We start from the raw sequence: 18,899 nt of genomic DNA on the forward strand, positions 1-18,899 counted from the left end.
AGGTCTCCACAAGACCATGGAAAAAAGACAGTTCCCCCTCTGGAATTAACAAAGTAAATCAAAAAAATCATAGTGTTTTAAATTAATTATAAAACACAAAATAATTGAGCACATATGTATTTTACCCTTTTTAATATGATACACCTAAATTAACAGTGGTGCAGCCACAAAAACTGAGTAATCATGCATGAGGACGAGCAGTGAGGGAGGCCACAAAAAAACCTACGATAACTCTGAAGTAGAACAAAATATAGCTACAATGGCTGAGACTGGAGAGGCTGTATGTACTGTACAACAACTGTTGAATGGGTGCTTAAAAAAAAAAAAAAAAGAAATGCATATATCAACTCGGCTAGAGCTTGCCAGGAGGCACATTAGAGTCTCTGAAGTCAACTGGAAGAAGGTCCCATGGTCTGTTGTGATCAAAATTCACCTTTTTGACTATCACAATAATAGCCAAATACTGCAAATGACCAAAAACCCTCCATTCAAAACATGAAGCATGGTGGTGGTAGCATCATATGCTATGAGGATGTTTCTTTGCACCATCCCTTTAAGGGTTGTAAGAGCAGAATGTAAAATTAATGCAGTAAAATACGGACGAAAACCTAAGGCAGTCTGCAACAAATCTGTGCCTTGGGAGATTGGTTTTCAAGCAAAACAACAACTCCCAAGCATAAAGCAAATGCTATTCAGGAATGTCTTTAAAAGAGCAATAATTTCCTGGGAAGACCGAGTCAGAGTCCAGATGACAATTTTATTGAGAATCTGTGGCTAAACTTGGAAAATGCTACTCAAAAGTTCCCATGCAACCGGCTAGAGCTGGAGCAGTTTCTCAAGAAGAATAGGGAAAAAAACCCTGCAACATCCAGATGTACAACGCTGATACAGAGCTATGAACATAGATTCAAGGCTGTCAGGGCTGCCAAAGGTGCATCAACTAAATACTGATTTGTAGAGGGTGAATATTTACATTGATTAATTATTTTGTGTTCTATATTTGTAATACATTTAGACTGTTTTGTAGAGGTCTGTTTTTGCTTTTGTATTAAATGATCTATTTCCACTGTGATTTAATGTTGTTACAAAAGTAAGATATGAAAATTTACAGGGAAGTAAATAATTTTAAAGGTATTATACTTCAATGTTATAATAATTCTAAAGTCTGAATTCAAAAATGGCTATTTACGTGTTGGAAAAATACTAAAAATTAATTCATCCATTTTGATCCATTTTATCATACTGATGTGCACAGGCACATTCTTACCAACACTTACACGGTGACAAGTTATAGCTGCAATTAACCTTACACTAGAGTTTTTGGGGTGTGGGACAAAAACACCACACAGGGCAAATATGCATGCTCTAGAATAACCACGAATTGGCCTGGGATTTAAGCCCTGTCTATTGTAAGTATAACTGACAACCACTGTTTTCCTCTACCACAACATTCTAATAAAGCTAACAATTACTTAAAACTGTATATAAATATTCTTATAATTAGTTTTTGTCTTAAAACAAAAACAAACAAAATTCAATTACATTAATTACAGCTCCTAATTCTATTGGCATGTAAATGGTTCTCTAGCTGCCTCTGCTCAAGGCTGATCATGACCACTTTCTCCATCCTTTAATGCTCTGTGTGGCAGTCCGCATTTCTGTGCCACAGGACATTATAAAAGATTACGAAAATCTTCATTCACAGATGTAAGTGAATGAATAACCAATAGGTAAATAGATGGGACAAATAAATTACTATCTAATGTTATTTAAAAGAATAAGAAAACCAAGCAGGAATACAACATTAAAAATTCATCTGCATAACCATACTCTATTCTGGTCTCACTGCTATCAAAAGTCTGGAAGAAAAATTAAAAAGTGCACCTGATATTTCCTGAATATTTCTAATATAAAAATTCCACAAAACATTAATGATCATTAGGTATTCAAAATAAAATATTGAGATATCGCATTATAATTTCTTAATAGTAAACATTCAAATAAAACTGTAAGAACTGTTTTAGACAAATATAATACCTGTAAGAATAAAAGGCAAACAGTCCGCCATGGCCCATTTTTGCTCCCCCTCCATAAGCTCCACCTTTTTCTCGAATTTCAACATGTAAAAACTTTGCTGTCATCAATCGTGCAAGAACAGTAAGGCTGCCAGCAAATAAGAGTAAGCAGAATACCAGGTTTAGAATGTAGAACAAAGTGAAAAATTGGATTAGCCTCCCCCCTTTACAAAACAAAGTTTTTTTCCCTTACCTTGCAAAATCTTTGTCAGTGTATGGAACTGTTCGAATGCATTCACTGACATAATTAACAGGAAAAGGAAGCCGAAAGTATGTTTTCATTTGGCAGGGTTTAAAACTAGGGTCCTAACATAAAAAATATTAAATGGTGATAGAATAAATGTTTAAAAAACTTAAAACTGTAAATAACACATTCAGTAAATAAATACAAAGGAACTGAACAAATATCACAGTATAGCTTAGTAAATAAAACCCTAAAAATCTCAATATAAAACAAAATTAAATACAGAATGCATTCAATCCCATTTTAAATAATATCATGAGCATTTATGAATGTTTAAAAAGTTTAAAATGTAAAAAAAAAAAAGTTAAAATAGAATTACCAGAGCCTACAAAAACTTGTAAATCTAGCCCACCTTAAATCCCTTCACACCTCCCCATTTGCCTCTTTTGTCTTCTAAATGTGTCGATAAGCCCAAGCAGCCAGCTGCCTGTTATACCATCTCCTTCCCCCCCCAAAGAACGGGCAAGAAGTTCTGCCGGTTCCTGCCTTGATTGATTATCTGGGAGTGAGCTACCTAGAATTGCAAGGGGAAATAATTTGATGTGTGTTTTGTATCTACAACAATCTATGTAAACACATCATTAAAACAGAAAAGTTTTTCATGTTTTAGTAATAAATAACAATATGTAGACATGAACTGTATAATGTATGAAGGCTGATGGCCAAATATCAAATGAACACTTTCACAAAAGGTGCAAGCACAATACGATATCTTCCGTGGTGCAGTGGTAAGATCCGCTGACTTGTAATCCAGAGGTCATGAGTTTGAAACCAGCTCCCTGGCAAATTTACCGTTTTTAGTAGTGAACAGCTCTTATTGTTAATATTATACAATAAAAACATACATTTGATTTGTTTCTGTAAAAGTCGGTGCAAATTTATAGTACTTGTAAAAGTTAACATTTTTTATTTTCACTTTTACTCTCTCAGTCACGATCACAATACAACAGCCCCCCAACCCAGATCTGACCTGGTTACTTTTTATCTGAAACTGGGAATAACTGTAGATTTGAGTGGTGTTTTGAGAAACCTGGAACTGGAAATTCTCTGATCTAAAGGGATAAAAGGTGACACACAAACGCTGGTGAATCTGCCTTCTTCGTATCTCACCGTCACTTGAATTTTTTTTTAAGTTTTATTCAGTGTTCCTGCTCACACTGAATTAGTATGCACCTTATGTACATGATGTCAAAGCCGCAGTGACAAAAAACAGAGACATATGTATATATGATATTTGGAATTACTGATTTTTTAACCTGTATAGTACATTTTGTAAAACATTGTGGCACTGATGTAACATTATTCATATTCATTCACATAACATTTTGTGGTTGTCGTTCTTTTTTTTTTTTTTCGCGATAAAAGAGGCTGACGGAGAGGTACAAAGGGATTTAAGGTGGGCCAGATTTACAAGCTTTTTTGTTGGCTCTGGTAATTCTAGTGTTAACCTTCATCTTTTTTTTTTTTATTTTATTTTTTTTATTTTTTCTTTCTAAAATTACTTACAGAAATTAGTTTTCTGCTAATACCAGTCCCGGGAATAAAAGTTTTTTCGTTCAGTGGATTTAGTGGCTTCTAAAAAATGAACAAAGGCATTTTTTGTCAAGGCATGGTCTTCATGCACCAGATACTAACAGTCTACAACAAAGAACAAGTTTACAAAATAACTTTGTAAACACAAGCAATTCAGTTTTAAGAAATTAGAATTCTTAAATGTTCTTACCATTTCAATCTAGAGAAATGTAAGATTTTTCAACAACATAGTTCTATAGCAAATATATTTTGAAGATGATAAAATATGAGAATATATGAAACAATGCACTTACAGAAGCATTATATACACATTTTTCACATTAAATGTACCATTTTAGACAATTTCCTTTCAACATCTACAGTACAAAAATATTTATACCAGCAATGAACAATATTAAACACAACAGAAAATTTAGTGGACTTGAAACATTTGTACAGTACAATAAAGACATGCACTCTGCACTGTATTCAGCTACAGTCTGACAATTTAATGTGTTTAAAATATGTAAAATGCTACTGTGTCTACTTAGTCACCATAGGAACATATTTTTCCATGTATAAAATCTGAATTAACCAGTGTGGGTGGTTAGCAGTTGGACACTAATATCAGCTCCAAACAGCACAATATAGGAAATGGCCATACATCCACACTCTTTACTACCAGATTAATTCAGAAATTACAATAAACTAAGCATGAAACAGAAGGAAATATAACAATTGTAGACTGTACTTTCAATTTCTCTTAGTGCCATTTCCCTCACAACTCCAACTACTGTAACTCCTTTACTTATTAAACAGCAATAACTGAAAAATGGCATTAAGGGGACTTCAAGGAGGTATTCTCAAAACCATTTTACATTTTAAGCAGGATATCACCAAGCATGGTCTCTGTAAGGGTGGAGAAACTTCATATTCATGGAACTGGGGACCATATGCACAGGTATTTGAGGGGAAGTGGGAGATTGCTTATTCTGCACAAATATATTTTGTGAATTTAGAAATGATTTAAAATAGTGTACATATTGTTTTGGATGGATACTGCACTAAAATATGTACTTTGTGACATTAGACCCCAGTTTACATTTACATACTAAATCAAGCCCCAGTAAAGCAGGTATAGGATTCTCTGGAGGGTACAATGTGTGTCCTCTCCTCTTTGTGATTGTCAAACCCGAGGATTTGAGATGGCCAAGTCTAAGAACCAAACAGTTACATTTATGCCATTTGTGAAGGACACTGTCTATTTAACCTTATAAGCCTGTGATCACCAGAGCATACTGCAATGATCTGCGGTAAAATATGACATAGTCAATAGAATTAGCACCTCCAGATCTAAGGTTACGATTATGGGAGTCAATTTATCTGTACAAATTAGGGTGAAACTGCTCCTGCCCAAGCACAAGAGTTAAATTAAAAATAAGTTTGGATTATTTATGCAACTCACAGCTGAAAGATGTTTAAATGTGTTACTGATGTGATTTGGTTTCTCTTCAGGTTTCATTGTCTTGTTTTTTTTTGTTTCATTAATGTGATTGTTCTTGTTAAATGAAGAAAACTGCAGTTGTAGTAGTTGTCTGCTTTAGTGCAAACCTCAACTGTTTCTCTCTTTTAGATGCTTGTGATTTAACTATTTCTACTTTTTCATTATGCATAGAAAGATAACGCATATCGCAAAATATTGAAGACTTTTTTTTTTTTAACATGACATAATTACATTCTGACAAGTCAAAATCACACTTTCACATTTTAACTAAAATACAACTGACAAGTCCGAATTCATATTTAAGGTAACTTGAATCAGTTTTTGGATTGAGAATTACAGCTATGTGTGATTTAATATTTACTCATTGGAATATGATTAAGCAAATTTCTCCTCTATAACGCAGTTCATTACTTACTGTATATACAGAGTCTTCAGAAAGTATTCAGCTTTTACACATATTATTTTGCAGCGATATGCTAAAATCATTTAAGTTAATTTTTTCCCCTCGTGAAACAACACATTTTTAGTGACACTGATCCTCAAAATATATTAATTAAGGACACAAGCAACTCACCTCTGTTAGTCTTTCCCTATTTTTATTTTTATTTAACTGTGGTAGGAACCAAAATGTGTGAAACTGTAAGCTAAACACACTGCAGTATTTCATTTACTTCAATCTGAAAAGAATGTAGAGGCAATATATGCTACATTAAAAAGTAAATATTTGCATATTTTTAAGCTTTTTTAATAGATGAGATCCTAAGTGTTAAGATTTCAATTTTATTAGACACCTGAAACTGTTCATAGTAGGGGTCAGGAGGATTATTATTGTAGATCACCTTTGTTAGTATTGCTAGACTTGGCCAAGGCATCTTAAGATATCAGAATGATATTTAGCTCAGTTCCTGCAATGTAAGGTTTATGAAAAATACATTTTGACATAAAAAAATAAATGTGTAAGTAAATTCACAAATTGAATTGTATATCCTACAGTTGATCTTACTTTTGTTTCTGCAATTAAAACATATACAAATATAATAAATATAAAGTAAAATTCAATAACAGCTCACCTGGGATTTAATGTATTACTTCATATCTTAACGAAAAAGTCATTTTCACACCTTGACAAAAGCTTTTGAATGCTATTAAATACAATCTTTACTGATAATGTACAGTAATCCCTCCTCGATCGCGGGGGTTGCGTTCCAGACCCCCCTGCGATAGGTGAAAATCCACGAAGTAGAAACCATATGTTTGTATGGTTATTTTTATATATTTTAAGCCCTTATAAACTCTCCCACACTGTTAACATTATTAGAGCCCTCTAGACATGAAATAACACCCTTTAGTCAAAAGTTTAAACTGTGCTCCATGACAAGACAGAGATGGCAGTTCTCTCACACAATTAAAAGAATGCAAACATATCTTCTCTTCAAAGGAGCGCCGTCAGGAGCAGAGAAAGTCAGAGAGAGAGAGAGCGAACAGCTTCTGTGCAAACAGCCCCTCTGCTCACACCCCCTCCATCAGGCGCAGAGAATGTCAGAGAGGGTGAGAGAGAACGAGAAAAGCAAACAATCAAGCACCGCGTGTGAAGCATATCTTATATCATTGAGTAATTTTAGTTAATATGTAATACATGCTCTGATTGGGTAGCTTCTAAGCCATCCGCCAATAGCGTCCCTTGTATGAAATCAACTGGGCAAACAAACTGAGGAAGCATGTACCATAAATTAAAATACCCACGGTCCGCAGAAATCCGCGAACCAGCGAAAAATCCGTGATATATATTTAGATATGCTTACATTTAAAATCCGCGATGGAGTGAAGCCGCGAAAGTCGAAGCGCGATATAGCGAGGGATTACTGTAATTCTGAACCTAAAAAAAAACAACATTTCAGTCTCTTTTGTATGTTTAAAAGCAAAAAAAATGAGTCAACACTAACACACTAAATACCTCAATGATGTTTGGACGGGAACCTTTTCTATCTTTTTTCTTCCTTGCAATTCCATTAATAAATTTCTCCACTTCTCTGGAAGCATCTGATAGTTTAGAAGGAGTTGCATTAACAGCACATCTGGAAAAAGCATGTTATTTATTACTGAACTGCACACATAAGGTTTATTCTTTATCATTAACACTATGACCACCACTTGATTAACAGCTGATTTCTGGATGATCAGTTGCTCTTCGAAATTTTTTTTAACACTCTTGGGCATCTTTTAGGATAAGCCCCATGTTTACTGCCTATCCATATATAAAATTGGGACACAAGTGCTTAATGTAAACAGGGTATGTAATCACATGATGCAAATTTTTGATAAAAGAATGCCTATTGACGATTTAATGATTAGTCATCGATTGCTGATGATATGAACTAACAGTACACGCTTAATGCTCACATATCAGTTTTGTTATTATTTATTTACTGTCATATTTCACAATGCATTTATTTATTGACTTGTTTATTCAATTTTGTGTAAAGTATTCCTCCATAGTCTGCAACTGTACTTCACCTAACTAACTTTCTGATTTTCTCCAAATCGATACCTGCATCAGCATCCTGCAACCCTCTCAAACAATTCCTGAAAATGATGGTCATACTCTTTTTTCTGGCCACCCTTTACTTTTATTCACCCACTTTCCACTACCAATACAATGGTATATACTCCTGACACTTCTGTTACAAACAATACATTGCAATGCACCCATTTTTAAAATTTTTTTTGGCAACTATAATCTTGGATTTCCCACATTTACCATGAGGCTTTCATCTTAAAAATTATCTTTATACTTCAGGATCTTCATCTTCAATTTATTTCACTATAAATCTGAGACTATCAGTGTAGAGGTGCTGCCGTAACACTCATTCACACATTACTCTGGTCACAACCCCTCTGTAATGAGAAATAATGGATTCAGAACAGAGTCCTGTTGCAGTCCTACCTTCAACTTTCCCCATCATGCTGTCCAGACCATTTATGCTTTCTCATACACTGACATCACCATGGACACCAACTACTGCCTATCTCTCCACACCTCAAAAAGTTAAAATGATGTACATTTGCCCGGAGCGTATACCAGATAAGACAACCAATTCAAAACAGGTAATCTCCCTGAGGAAAAGAATATATAGAAACAATATCCTCTGTACTAAATGAGCAGCCAGGCAAGATCACAACAGATAAAATTCAGCAAATTGAAAATACACAATTTTATTTTTGTTCTTCATAAAGATATGTAGCCAGATTATAGCAGAAAAATATACAGTGGCACCTCGGTTTGCGAGCATAATTCGTTCCGGAAACGTGCTCGCAATCCAAAGCACTCGTATATCAAAGTGAATTTCCCCATAAGAAATAATGGAAACTCAGATGATTCGTTCCACAACCCAAAACTATTCATATAAAAATGATTAATACAAAATATAAAGTAAAATACATAATACAAATTAACCTGCACTTTACATTTAAAAAGAATCATGGCTGGTGTGAGTTTCTAAACTCATGTGGGATTCCACCCAACGGGACAACACGTGGAAGAGCGTCCCAAAGCAATCGCAGTCTCCCAGCGCTGTAGCAGTGCACCGAATAAGCGCATCCAAAAAGATCGCAGACATGCTATAAGCACCTGTCGTCAATGGGTCATACAAGGAACATTATTAAGATCCCGCTACAATAAATAACAGCGCTGTTGCTGTTTCAAGCTGAATAAAGTTGGTGTTAAAGTACTGAGACTCAGCTTCGTGTTTTGGGGAGCACGATGGGGACTCGCACTTCACAGCGCACACACACACAGTCACAATGCTGTAGTAAACAGTATACACTTGTATGGATGTTGACTATAAGAGTGAGGAACACAGACTCAGACGGAGAATAGGACACGATTGCCAGTGAGAGAGAGAGAGCGAGAGAGAGAGAGAGAGGGAGGGAGACGCACTGGGCGAGCGAGCAAGCGAGATGAGAGAGAGAGAAAGAGAGAAAGACGCGCTGGGTGAGCGAAATAAGGAGAGAGAGAGAGAGAGAGAAAGACGCGCTGGGTGAGCAAGCGAGTGAGATAAGGAGAGAAAGAGAGAGAGAGAAGAACCATCAGTTCAGTTGTGATCACATGACGCTCAGCAGACAAAGTGTATCCATACTACTCGTATTGCAAGACATCGCTCGTTTATCAAGTCAAAATTTATTAAAAATTTTTGCTCGTCTTGCAAAACACTCGTAAACCAAGGTTCCACTGTATTGCAATAAAGGCATCAAAATACTACCAAAGCTTTATCCATATTTTACAATACTTAAAATTTGTACCGTATATTCTCTTGACTGAATATGTATCTCTTTATTCGTGGAAGCATGCGTAAAATTAGCGTGAGATCTGTCATCTCTGCAATTCGTTTCATCTCTTTGACCTTGAAGGTGAGAAGAAATAAATATCAGAAAACAAATTCCTTGCTTTAACCAAACAAATTATACAATAAATGCATAAAGTACACATTTACAATACTAACTTGATGCATGCCGTTAAATATTTCCTTTAAGTCCCCTGAAGCAGTGAGAGTCCTTCCAGCTCTTATCATTGCATACATGTGTCCAGAGTCTGCAATTCCACTAGAAAGCTCCTGGGCAGCCATCATAACCAGAACTCTCAGTCGTTCTTCATCATCAAAATGTGGACTGAAATGCAAATACAAAAAAAAATCATGTTTTAAACATTACACCACAATAATACAATAAACAAATGTTCAAGTTAACAATTATGTAATAGTTACAATTCAAACAAAAGACACGGGAAACACAACAGACACGTTACAAATACGTAACATAAAAACTAATATATCAGTTAATAAAAGTAATATCACAAAATACTGTAAAACTACATTTAAAAACATACTAAAAATAAAAACTGGCCATATTAAAGAATAACACTATATCAATAAATAAAAAACAACATTCAAGTTATGCTCAGAAAAAAAATACATTTCTAAACATTCAATCTTCCATCAATTTTCTTAACCTGCAGTGTATAACACAGAGCCTTGAGAAATGAAGGCCTATTCTGGAAGCATCAGGTGCAATGTAGGAACCAGTTCTGAATGAGATGTCAAGGTATCACAGTACACACTAATGCACATACCCATACTAATTCACATGGGGCCAATTTAAAGGCATTCATTAATCAAATGTGCACATCTTTGGAAAATAGGTGGAAGTCAAACCATGAAGACAAAATGCCACGGCTGGGCTGCTAGTCTAACCAAATCTCGGCCAATACCCCCAGGCAGCCAGATGGAGCCCTCCCTGCAGTATGGAGGTGCCCCAAAGATTAGCAGGGAGTCATGGACTATGTAGTTTTTATACACGACCCTGCTGGATACCACAGGGGCCGCAAGAGGGAGCTGCAGGGAGAACCGAAGAATCATTCGTGCCCTATAACCCGGAAGTATGTCATAGGAAGAGCGATGCGCTTCCGGGGTGAGAAGAAGGACTTGTACCTGCCCCAGAAGTGATAATGAATCACATGGACTGGGGATTGGGAACACTTCCGGGTCAGGATGTATAAAAGGACTGTGGGAGCTCCCAGACAGTGAGCTGAGCTGGGTGGAAGGGTGGCAACGCGTCTGGGAGTCGGAACACACACACACACACACACACACACACACACACACACATATATATATACACACACACACACATACACATACATAGTATTAAATAATCCCAAATGGATACTGCTACTTTTTTTGCAATAAGAGAAATTGTGGTTTAGTTGTAATAATATTTCTGCTACATTAGAATGCTGTTCAATGACATTTATAAAAGTTTATTACTCTTACCAATGCATAAGGATCAACTAGCAAAGATTTACAATGATAATCAAAACAAATTTTAAACTCTCCTTTTTTACTATAACTACTTTTACTACAACTACTGTGAAAAAATCAGAAGCCAAAATAAATGTTGCTGAAAAAATCCAGAACAAATAAAACAAAATATACTACTTTAGTACCTCAGTCCTGTGTAACATTTATACACCTTTCATTTTACACAAATTACTTAATGTAGGTAATGAATCAGCTTTTCTTCTTTCTGACAATTACGAGCTTAGAAAAAGTATCACACAATATAATCAGAGACTAACACTTGTATATAACATTTGCATTACAAATGAATCTGAAAAATGCTGCTTTATCAAATTAAAAAAAAATTCTCACGCATTAAAAATATCACTCCACAGTTGCATCATATCAGGTAGATTTCTCTCCAGGCACATAGAATCAAGCATAATACTCTGTTGGAAAATAAAGAGTTAAAAGTATTAAACAAATAGTAAATGATTTTAGTTTTTTTATTTGTAGAAGGAAATTAACTTACCTGTTCATATATATCCAGGCTATTGCAGTCTGGAATAACCTGTTGTGAGGCAGACATTCCTCCGGTCTTCAACTCAATCTGTTGAGCTTGCTGTCTATAATCTAGGATTCCACATCCTAATCTGAAACAGATTCATTATAGAGAAAAATGATTACAAAAAAGTGTCATAACTACAGGAAAAATAGAGCAGTAACTAAATTATTATTTAACTAAACATCTTTTAGGATTTATGAAACTGGAAAGGAAAAATAAATATGGGAAAATAATAAACAAAAATCAATAAAAACAGGACTAAAGATATTTCACATTAATTTGTAAAATACATTCCTACCCTTACAAGTAACATTCCTTTGTTTAAATGTTATTAGTTTAAAGGGAATCACAAAAAACTGTGGATGTGTGAATGCAGGGTTGCCCTTCTAAACAAGAAAAGTAAACCACTGCTCATTCCAGATAATGTTCTGTCAATGCCTCACCTAAATGAGAGGGAGGTGACATAATCATTCTTTATACCTTTCAGTTTTGTTTGGCTTTCAAATAATTGCTTACTTTGTAATGACGTTGCAGAATAGAGGAACATATACTTTGAGATCTTCAGGAAGAGAGTTCAGGCTACACATTGCTCTGAAATAAACCATGCCATTGGTAGGTTGTGCACAGTACTGAACTGGTGCTTCACCTAAAAAATATACAACTGTGAGCAACTAGAAAGAACAACAAATTAGCATGCCTGTATAATATAAAAATATTAAACATGAAATGGTGAATGCATACCAAGCTAGAAGGTAGACAATATTGTTTATCTAACTAACCTTTATTTAAAATTTTCCCAATCTACATAAAAAAAAGAATTATGGACAATAAACTTGCATCACCAGTTAATCTGTGCCCCTAAACATACACATAATAAAATTATCAACAGCATTTTCACATACAACAATAAAAGTAAATGCTTTAAAGAACGGCCTTACTACTTTATTTCCTTTATGATTTAAAAGAAATTTTGTTCATAGTTTGAAAACTGCTACATTTAGCATTACCTGCATTTCCAATTTCAACTTCTGTGAAAGTAATTTTTGGCTGAATATCAAATACTTTCAGGGCTGGGAGAGAAGAAGCATCATGTGGTGTATTCTGGGCAGCTATCAGCTGTAAACCTGATGGATAAATTTCAAGAGTCATGCCACATATAATTTGGAACATTTTATCAACTGTTTCTAAGTGAATTCAAATTAAACTCTCTTGCTTATATCATTAGATTTTGTTGTAGCTATTATAAAAAAGTCACAGATGACTTGTTTGTTAACATAATGTAACTGCTTATGGTTAACAAAAGCAGTGTTATTCTCTCTAGGTGCCCATATTGCAATATGAATGCATTAAAGTGTTCCTATTACGTTAGGGAAATTGGACACTGTTGCAAATTCCCCTTTTATGCTGGTAAGGTGTTACATTATATGTATATGAACCCATGCCATATGAAAACTGGATGTAGCATTTTGGTTGGTTAAAGGCTTCCAAGCACACTGGGAATGATGGGAGTGATTCTTGGCTGAGATATTCCTGACCTGTGAGCCAGTTCCTGAGAACTGATAACAAGTAGCCTAAACTAATGGAGAAGGGAGAAAAAAACCACAGTCTACATTATAATCATCACTTTTGAGTTCTAAAATGTTAGTCATGTCAATGCACATTATGAATAGTCATTTAGATGGTTTGCCTGCATTTGAACAAGGGTATTACCATTTCCCAGTTTCTCTGTAATGTTGCGTATGCACGAGTCAGAGTTGCCATACATACACAGCAGTTCTCCGAAGTTTTCTTTTATAAATCCTAACCTTTGCATGGGAAGTTACATATGTATATTTTGAGCTTAATTTTGTGTGTACACAAGCTTTATAAATGAGGCCCTTGTCCTTTAAAATATAGTAAACTGCATTTCCCATTTAGAATAAAAATGTTTTGTAGATTATAACCAAATGCATCTTCCTGAACTGAGGCAAGATTATGAACTCTTAAAAGAAAAAAAGATTTACTAACCTTTATCAAATATTTCTTTTTTATCATTCTCAGTCAAAGCAGTAATTTTCCCTTGCAGCTTGGCTGCTTCCATTTTAGCTTGATTCTCAAAGTATGATTCATCTGGACTCATTGAAAGGGTTAAACGATGAGGGTTATCCTAATGAAAAAATAAAATATGTTACACTAAATGTCTGTATATTATTTTACAACCCTGTAATTCTGCTAAATATGTATTTGTGGTTTACAATATATTTTACATGTATGTTCTCCTCACTAACTATATTAAGAAACATTACCAAACTTGTTTTATTTCACAAAAAGATACATAAAACAATTTCACTTGCATGTTACCTTAAAATACAGTTTGACTTTCTCCTGAAGGAATTTTGGATTTTCTTTAAGGCATTGTCTGAATCTGGATACTTTTTCACTTATCTTCAATGTCTCAATAGGATCTCCATCATGATTCCAACATGATGCAATATACTACAATTTCATGAATATCAAAGACAAAGATATGGAAATATGGAAAAAAACTGTTGCATTATATACTATATATTTCATCAAGCACAATGATTAACAACTTCACAAACAGAAAACATACTTCACAGAAATGCTATATTTACTGAAAATGGATAAAAATTAAACATACTGATGCAAGTGCCAGTCCAAAATTTGCTGTCTGATGTTTCATCTGTATTTCAATTTTGTGAAGCAGAGCTTCTATTCTTTCCTTCTCAAATCCATTACTTTTGAAAATCAAGAGAAAAAAGAATTATAAATAACATATAAAACATGAATCAGAATCACATTTATTTGCCAAGTATGCCTGCATACAAAGAATCTGACTAACTTTTTGATGTCTGTTCATGTATAGTTACACGACAAATGTACACATGATTGATAAGTACACACCTGAGATAAATATAAGACAAAGAATGTAAACACATGCATACACATGTGCAGTGTAAGTAATACTAAAATAAATAATGAATTACACATTAGCTATATGTAAGAATATTGCAAGATATGTAAATATAACATAGCAAGAACATGACATACAATATAGTAAACTCTTGAAAGTTTTAGATTATTATATATATAAATATTATATTAGAATATTAACAACTAGCAAAATACCCGCGCTTCGCAGCAGAGAAGTAGTGTGTTAAAGTTATGAAAAAGAAAAGTAAACATTTTAAAAATAACATAACCTGATTGTCAATGTAATTGTTTTTTCACTGTTATGAGTGTTGTTGTCTTCAAGGATTTGATTATCATTATTTCTTTCAATCAGGTTCGTATTTGGAGGACGTGTTGTTTTGAAGTTACATTCCGTGTTTGTCAACCGTTGTAAAGATAACAGGTTTCATTCATCGAAGTGTTCACTATGCAAATCGCTTTTCGTGAATGTAAGATGTTTAACAGGCATTCCTGGTATTAACTTGTGCTAAACGTACCATGGAGTCACGTATGGGGAGCTGACTGTAAAAAAGCAAGGAGGCGCGTATTTTGAACGAAAAGGGAGAAGACAGTGAAGGAGCGGAAAAGTGAGAAGGAAAACTGTTTAAATAAAGAGCTAGGAAGGTGAATGGAAAGAAGCGGTAAAGCAAGGAAGACTTCGTAATAAGGACGGTTCAGTGCACGTAGAAGGTGTAACAATAAGATTGTTAAGCCTTATGATAATGTTCCCGCACGGAGGATTTAGAGAGACACACTGGGAGAAGTATAATCTGAAGCTCTCTACAGTTTCGTTTATTTTCGGGTTGTAATGTTCATCAGATTTACGTATCATCTGGTCCAGTGGCGGACCGTGCATTTCACACCTAGGCCTTCAGTAGTGCTCCGTCTGAATCAACCCGCCCCTCAAAAACTAATTTATGGTTATAAAAACCATCTTAATATGCAGAAATACAGTATAAAGAGCAGCTGCATCGCAGATAGATAACTCCTGTAGCCACAATAAATGCCTTTATTGAATAGACAAACCAGGGGTGAACAAGTTCCTTTCTACTGCAGCTACAGCCGCGACACACATAAAAAACATCAATAATAACTCATAAACTTACAATATTATTTAGGAAAATCGCAACATTTTACTCACCAAAAATTCGGATTATTTGTAAACAAAATCCATCCTTCTCTCTTTCGTCAAAAACAGTTCAATTACTCTGTCGTACAAATTATCCGTGCGCTTCAATTCCATCAAAAAGTCCCTTTCTATCGCCATCGAAGCTAATGCTGAAAGTCGAACCTGCCCTGTCGTATTTCTGGCATAAGTTTTAATTCGCTTTAGGGCCAAAAATGTCCGCTCGACAGAAGCAGTGTACAAGGGAATGGTCACCGCCAAATATACCAATGTGTACAGCTGCCCCATGCTCTCATTCAGATTTTTCTGATGAAGGAAGTCAAGGAGATCAGTGGGAGAGTTTCCTGCAAAATCATCCATGGCATACATTACAGTCAGTAATTGAGAAGGCCTCTCTGCCTGGCAACAAATGATGGCTGAAATGTGATTAGTTAAATGCTTTAATAAGAAAATACATGTCTGGAAGCAGCACAACCATCGGAAAAGCTATGAAAGGAAGCAGACAGACTATTTGGAATTATTTAATAAGTATTTATGGACAAAATATAATTAACATCAGTTTGTGATTCAGATATTTTTTTAGGCCAGCAGAGAAAAGCTCATGGTTATCCATTAAGATAAAGGTATAATGTGACCGTAATGTTTTCCTCTGCCTCCGGCATTGCAAGTTTTGTGTATAATGTGAACTCGTCCTTCCATGTTTTCCATGACTTCGCCAGGGCCCTCATGTATAAACGGTGCGTACGCACAGAAATGTTGCGTAAGAACTTTTCCACGTTCAAATTGTGATGTATAAAACCTACACTTGGCGTAAAGCCACGCACTTTTCCACGGTACCTCATACCATGTCGTACACAAGTTCTCTGCTCAAAGCAGTGCTACTGTTCCTGTGTGGTTACAACTTATTTTCCTGACGTGGCTTTATAAATACAATGAAACTAACCGCATATTGTTTATTAGTGTAACAAATCTGATTGTAATTAACTTGTAACAATATAAAGGTCCAAGGAACAGCCATAGTATTCCAAATACCATAGCTGCTTTAGCGTTGTTACTCTCACTTATTCTACTTCTTCTTTCAGCTCCTCTCGTTAGGAGTTGCCACAGCTGATCATCTTTTTCCATATTACTCTCACTGCACCACTCAGAATATTTATATCACTGTATCTTAGTGTGAATCACAGCAGCAGCTGATCGGAAAGAGAATTATCGGTATACAGCTTCAAGGACAAGCTGTCTCAGCCACTGCAAAACGTTTTAAAGCCTTTCCTGTACGGACCTCGCGGTTCAAAAACAGTTTCATCCCAAGAACTTTAAAAGCACTCAATCAATTGCACCTTGTAGAACTGTTAGTACTTATAAGTACAATCACCCCACTGTAAACTTGCACTACAGTTATAATATCTCACAACCTGAGCCACTTTATAAAGCGCGTATTTACATATGATGATGATATCATTTTTAAGATGAAATGCAGCAAAATATGTTTATTAAATTATACAGATAAAACACAGATAAAACTTTAACTTCATTTAAATAATCTATATTCTTCACTGGGAGTGTCGTGAAGGATAGAATAATTAAACATGTACTACGAAGATATTTCAATGTTCCTTAAACGTTTTGAAGAATCGGCGCTAAGCTTACAGGTGACTTAACTTCTATTACAGAGCTGATTGTGTGGCGATCGGTTACTTGGGGAAAGAAAAGCAAGGATTGCAGTGGCGGCTACACCAATATATATTGAATATAAAAAATAAAGAGAAAATAACAACACAGCTAAAAACGCAGCAACAAATTTCGGCAAAAGTTAAATGCTTGTGTCATGAGCACGAGGCGGCTATGCAGTGTCTGCAACGGACGTGGCCATGCACCGTGCATAAGCTACCTTACTGACATTGGCGGGCGAAGGAGCCACCGATTCTTCTGCTGCCCAGTGCCACTACAAGCCTAGAGCTGCCCCGGAGTACTGCTGCAATAAATTATTTCATCGAAGTGAAACCCATGTTTAACAACGTGCTTTAACTCCTATCATCATAAAAAAGATATCACGTATACATCTCAGTATTTTAATTATTCAGAGAGCTGTAATATCACGGATGTAATGGATTCTGTGTCCAGTTGGAGGAAGAAAGCCAGTTTAAGAAGCAAGTAGTGATTCACACACAGAGCACATAGAAGATCAAATACAAAACAAAGCATTTAACGTGCTACTTTAATTACGATTTAATTTGAGAAACTGGTTAATTAAACAATTTTAAGATAAAGTTTATGATGTTCTACTTTAACGACAAAATAAACTACGTGATTAAAGTGGAAATGTCGAGATTGAAGTTGACATTTCGTGCTTTTTCCCCACTGTATGCCTTTTGTTCTCTGTACCCTAATAAGCTTTCATATGACACTCAGACAGTGGGCTAGAACTCGCCTTTTCACGGCGACTTTGATATGTCACTTCTTTTTTATTTCCGGCACTGTGCGATTTTGTGAACGTGAGCTTGCAAGTTTCTCCAACACGCTATGTCACTTGATCAACTTCCTTTTGTTGATTATACCACGGTTTATTTGAACAAATAGTATGTTTTTCCTTTGCCTCCACTTGGTATTCGCTGAAATTCTTATATTTTCCCCCATGCTTTTCCCATTGTCTATTCACAGAAGGCTGAGTTTAAGGGCAATTTATATTCATTTGCATACTCAAAGAGGCATAATTCTGGGAGGAGTTGGGGCATTACATAAAGCGCGTGCACGAGCGTTAGTTTTCACGCTGATCGGGATTTATGTAGCGGAAGAACGTGGAAGTTGGAGTACGCACAGATTCCTGCATCTGGATTTTTCTGTGCGTAAGCACATTTCGGCTTTTGTGCTTACGCCATGTTATAGTGCGAGTTCTACGCACGGCGTTATACATGAGGCCCCAGGTCTTTAGCATCAAGGCTTTATACCCTGTGTCTTCTCATTAAACTTGTATCTCGCAAATATCTTGTGTGATCTTGCGATGTCCATGGCTTTATTTAATTTTAGCTCAGACCCGGCACTTAAAAGTTTCTCTCGCACTTTCACTGAGGGAGGGTTTCTGCAGTAGCTGCA

At 35.4% G+C, this 18,899-nt stretch overlaps 1 protein-coding gene across 2 annotated transcripts in view; it reads right to left on the reverse strand.

The window, feature by feature from the left end:
• pitrm1 (pitrilysin metallopeptidase 1) overlaps nucleotides 1-18,899 on the reverse strand; it is a 66,416-nt gene that overhangs the window by 5,695 nt on the left and 41,822 nt on the right. For both annotated transcript variants that reach the window (XR_005633779.1, XM_039753549.1), the window contains exons 12-24: nucleotides 14,373-14,469; nucleotides 14,072-14,206; nucleotides 13,739-13,877; nucleotides 12,739-12,855; nucleotides 12,248-12,377; nucleotides 11,699-11,819; nucleotides 11,539-11,615; nucleotides 9,835-10,000; nucleotides 9,635-9,735; nucleotides 7,290-7,410; nucleotides 3,826-3,894; nucleotides 2,269-2,381; nucleotides 2,038-2,163 (exon numbers count right to left, since the gene is read on the reverse strand). Coding sequence is in view for 1 of the 2 variants with exons in the window: in XM_039753549.1 (XP_039609483.1) it covers nucleotides 2,038-2,163; nucleotides 2,269-2,381; nucleotides 3,826-3,894; nucleotides 7,290-7,410; nucleotides 9,635-9,735; nucleotides 9,835-10,000; nucleotides 11,539-11,615; nucleotides 11,699-11,819; nucleotides 12,248-12,377; nucleotides 12,739-12,855; nucleotides 13,739-13,877; nucleotides 14,072-14,206; nucleotides 14,373-14,469 (1,512 nt within the window). In the remaining variant the exon portion in view is untranslated. The remainder of the gene's footprint in view (nucleotides 1-2,037; nucleotides 2,164-2,268; nucleotides 2,382-3,825; nucleotides 3,895-7,289; nucleotides 7,411-9,634; nucleotides 9,736-9,834; nucleotides 10,001-11,538; nucleotides 11,616-11,698; nucleotides 11,820-12,247; nucleotides 12,378-12,738; nucleotides 12,856-13,738; nucleotides 13,878-14,071; nucleotides 14,207-14,372; nucleotides 14,470-18,899) is intronic.

Source organism: Polypterus senegalus, chromosome 5 (genome assembly GCF_016835505.1).
Source record: "Polypterus senegalus isolate Bchr_013 chromosome 5, ASM1683550v1, whole genome shotgun sequence".
In the NCBI taxonomy this organism is placed as follows: domain Eukaryota; kingdom Metazoa; phylum Chordata; class Cladistia; order Polypteriformes; family Polypteridae; genus Polypterus; species Polypterus senegalus.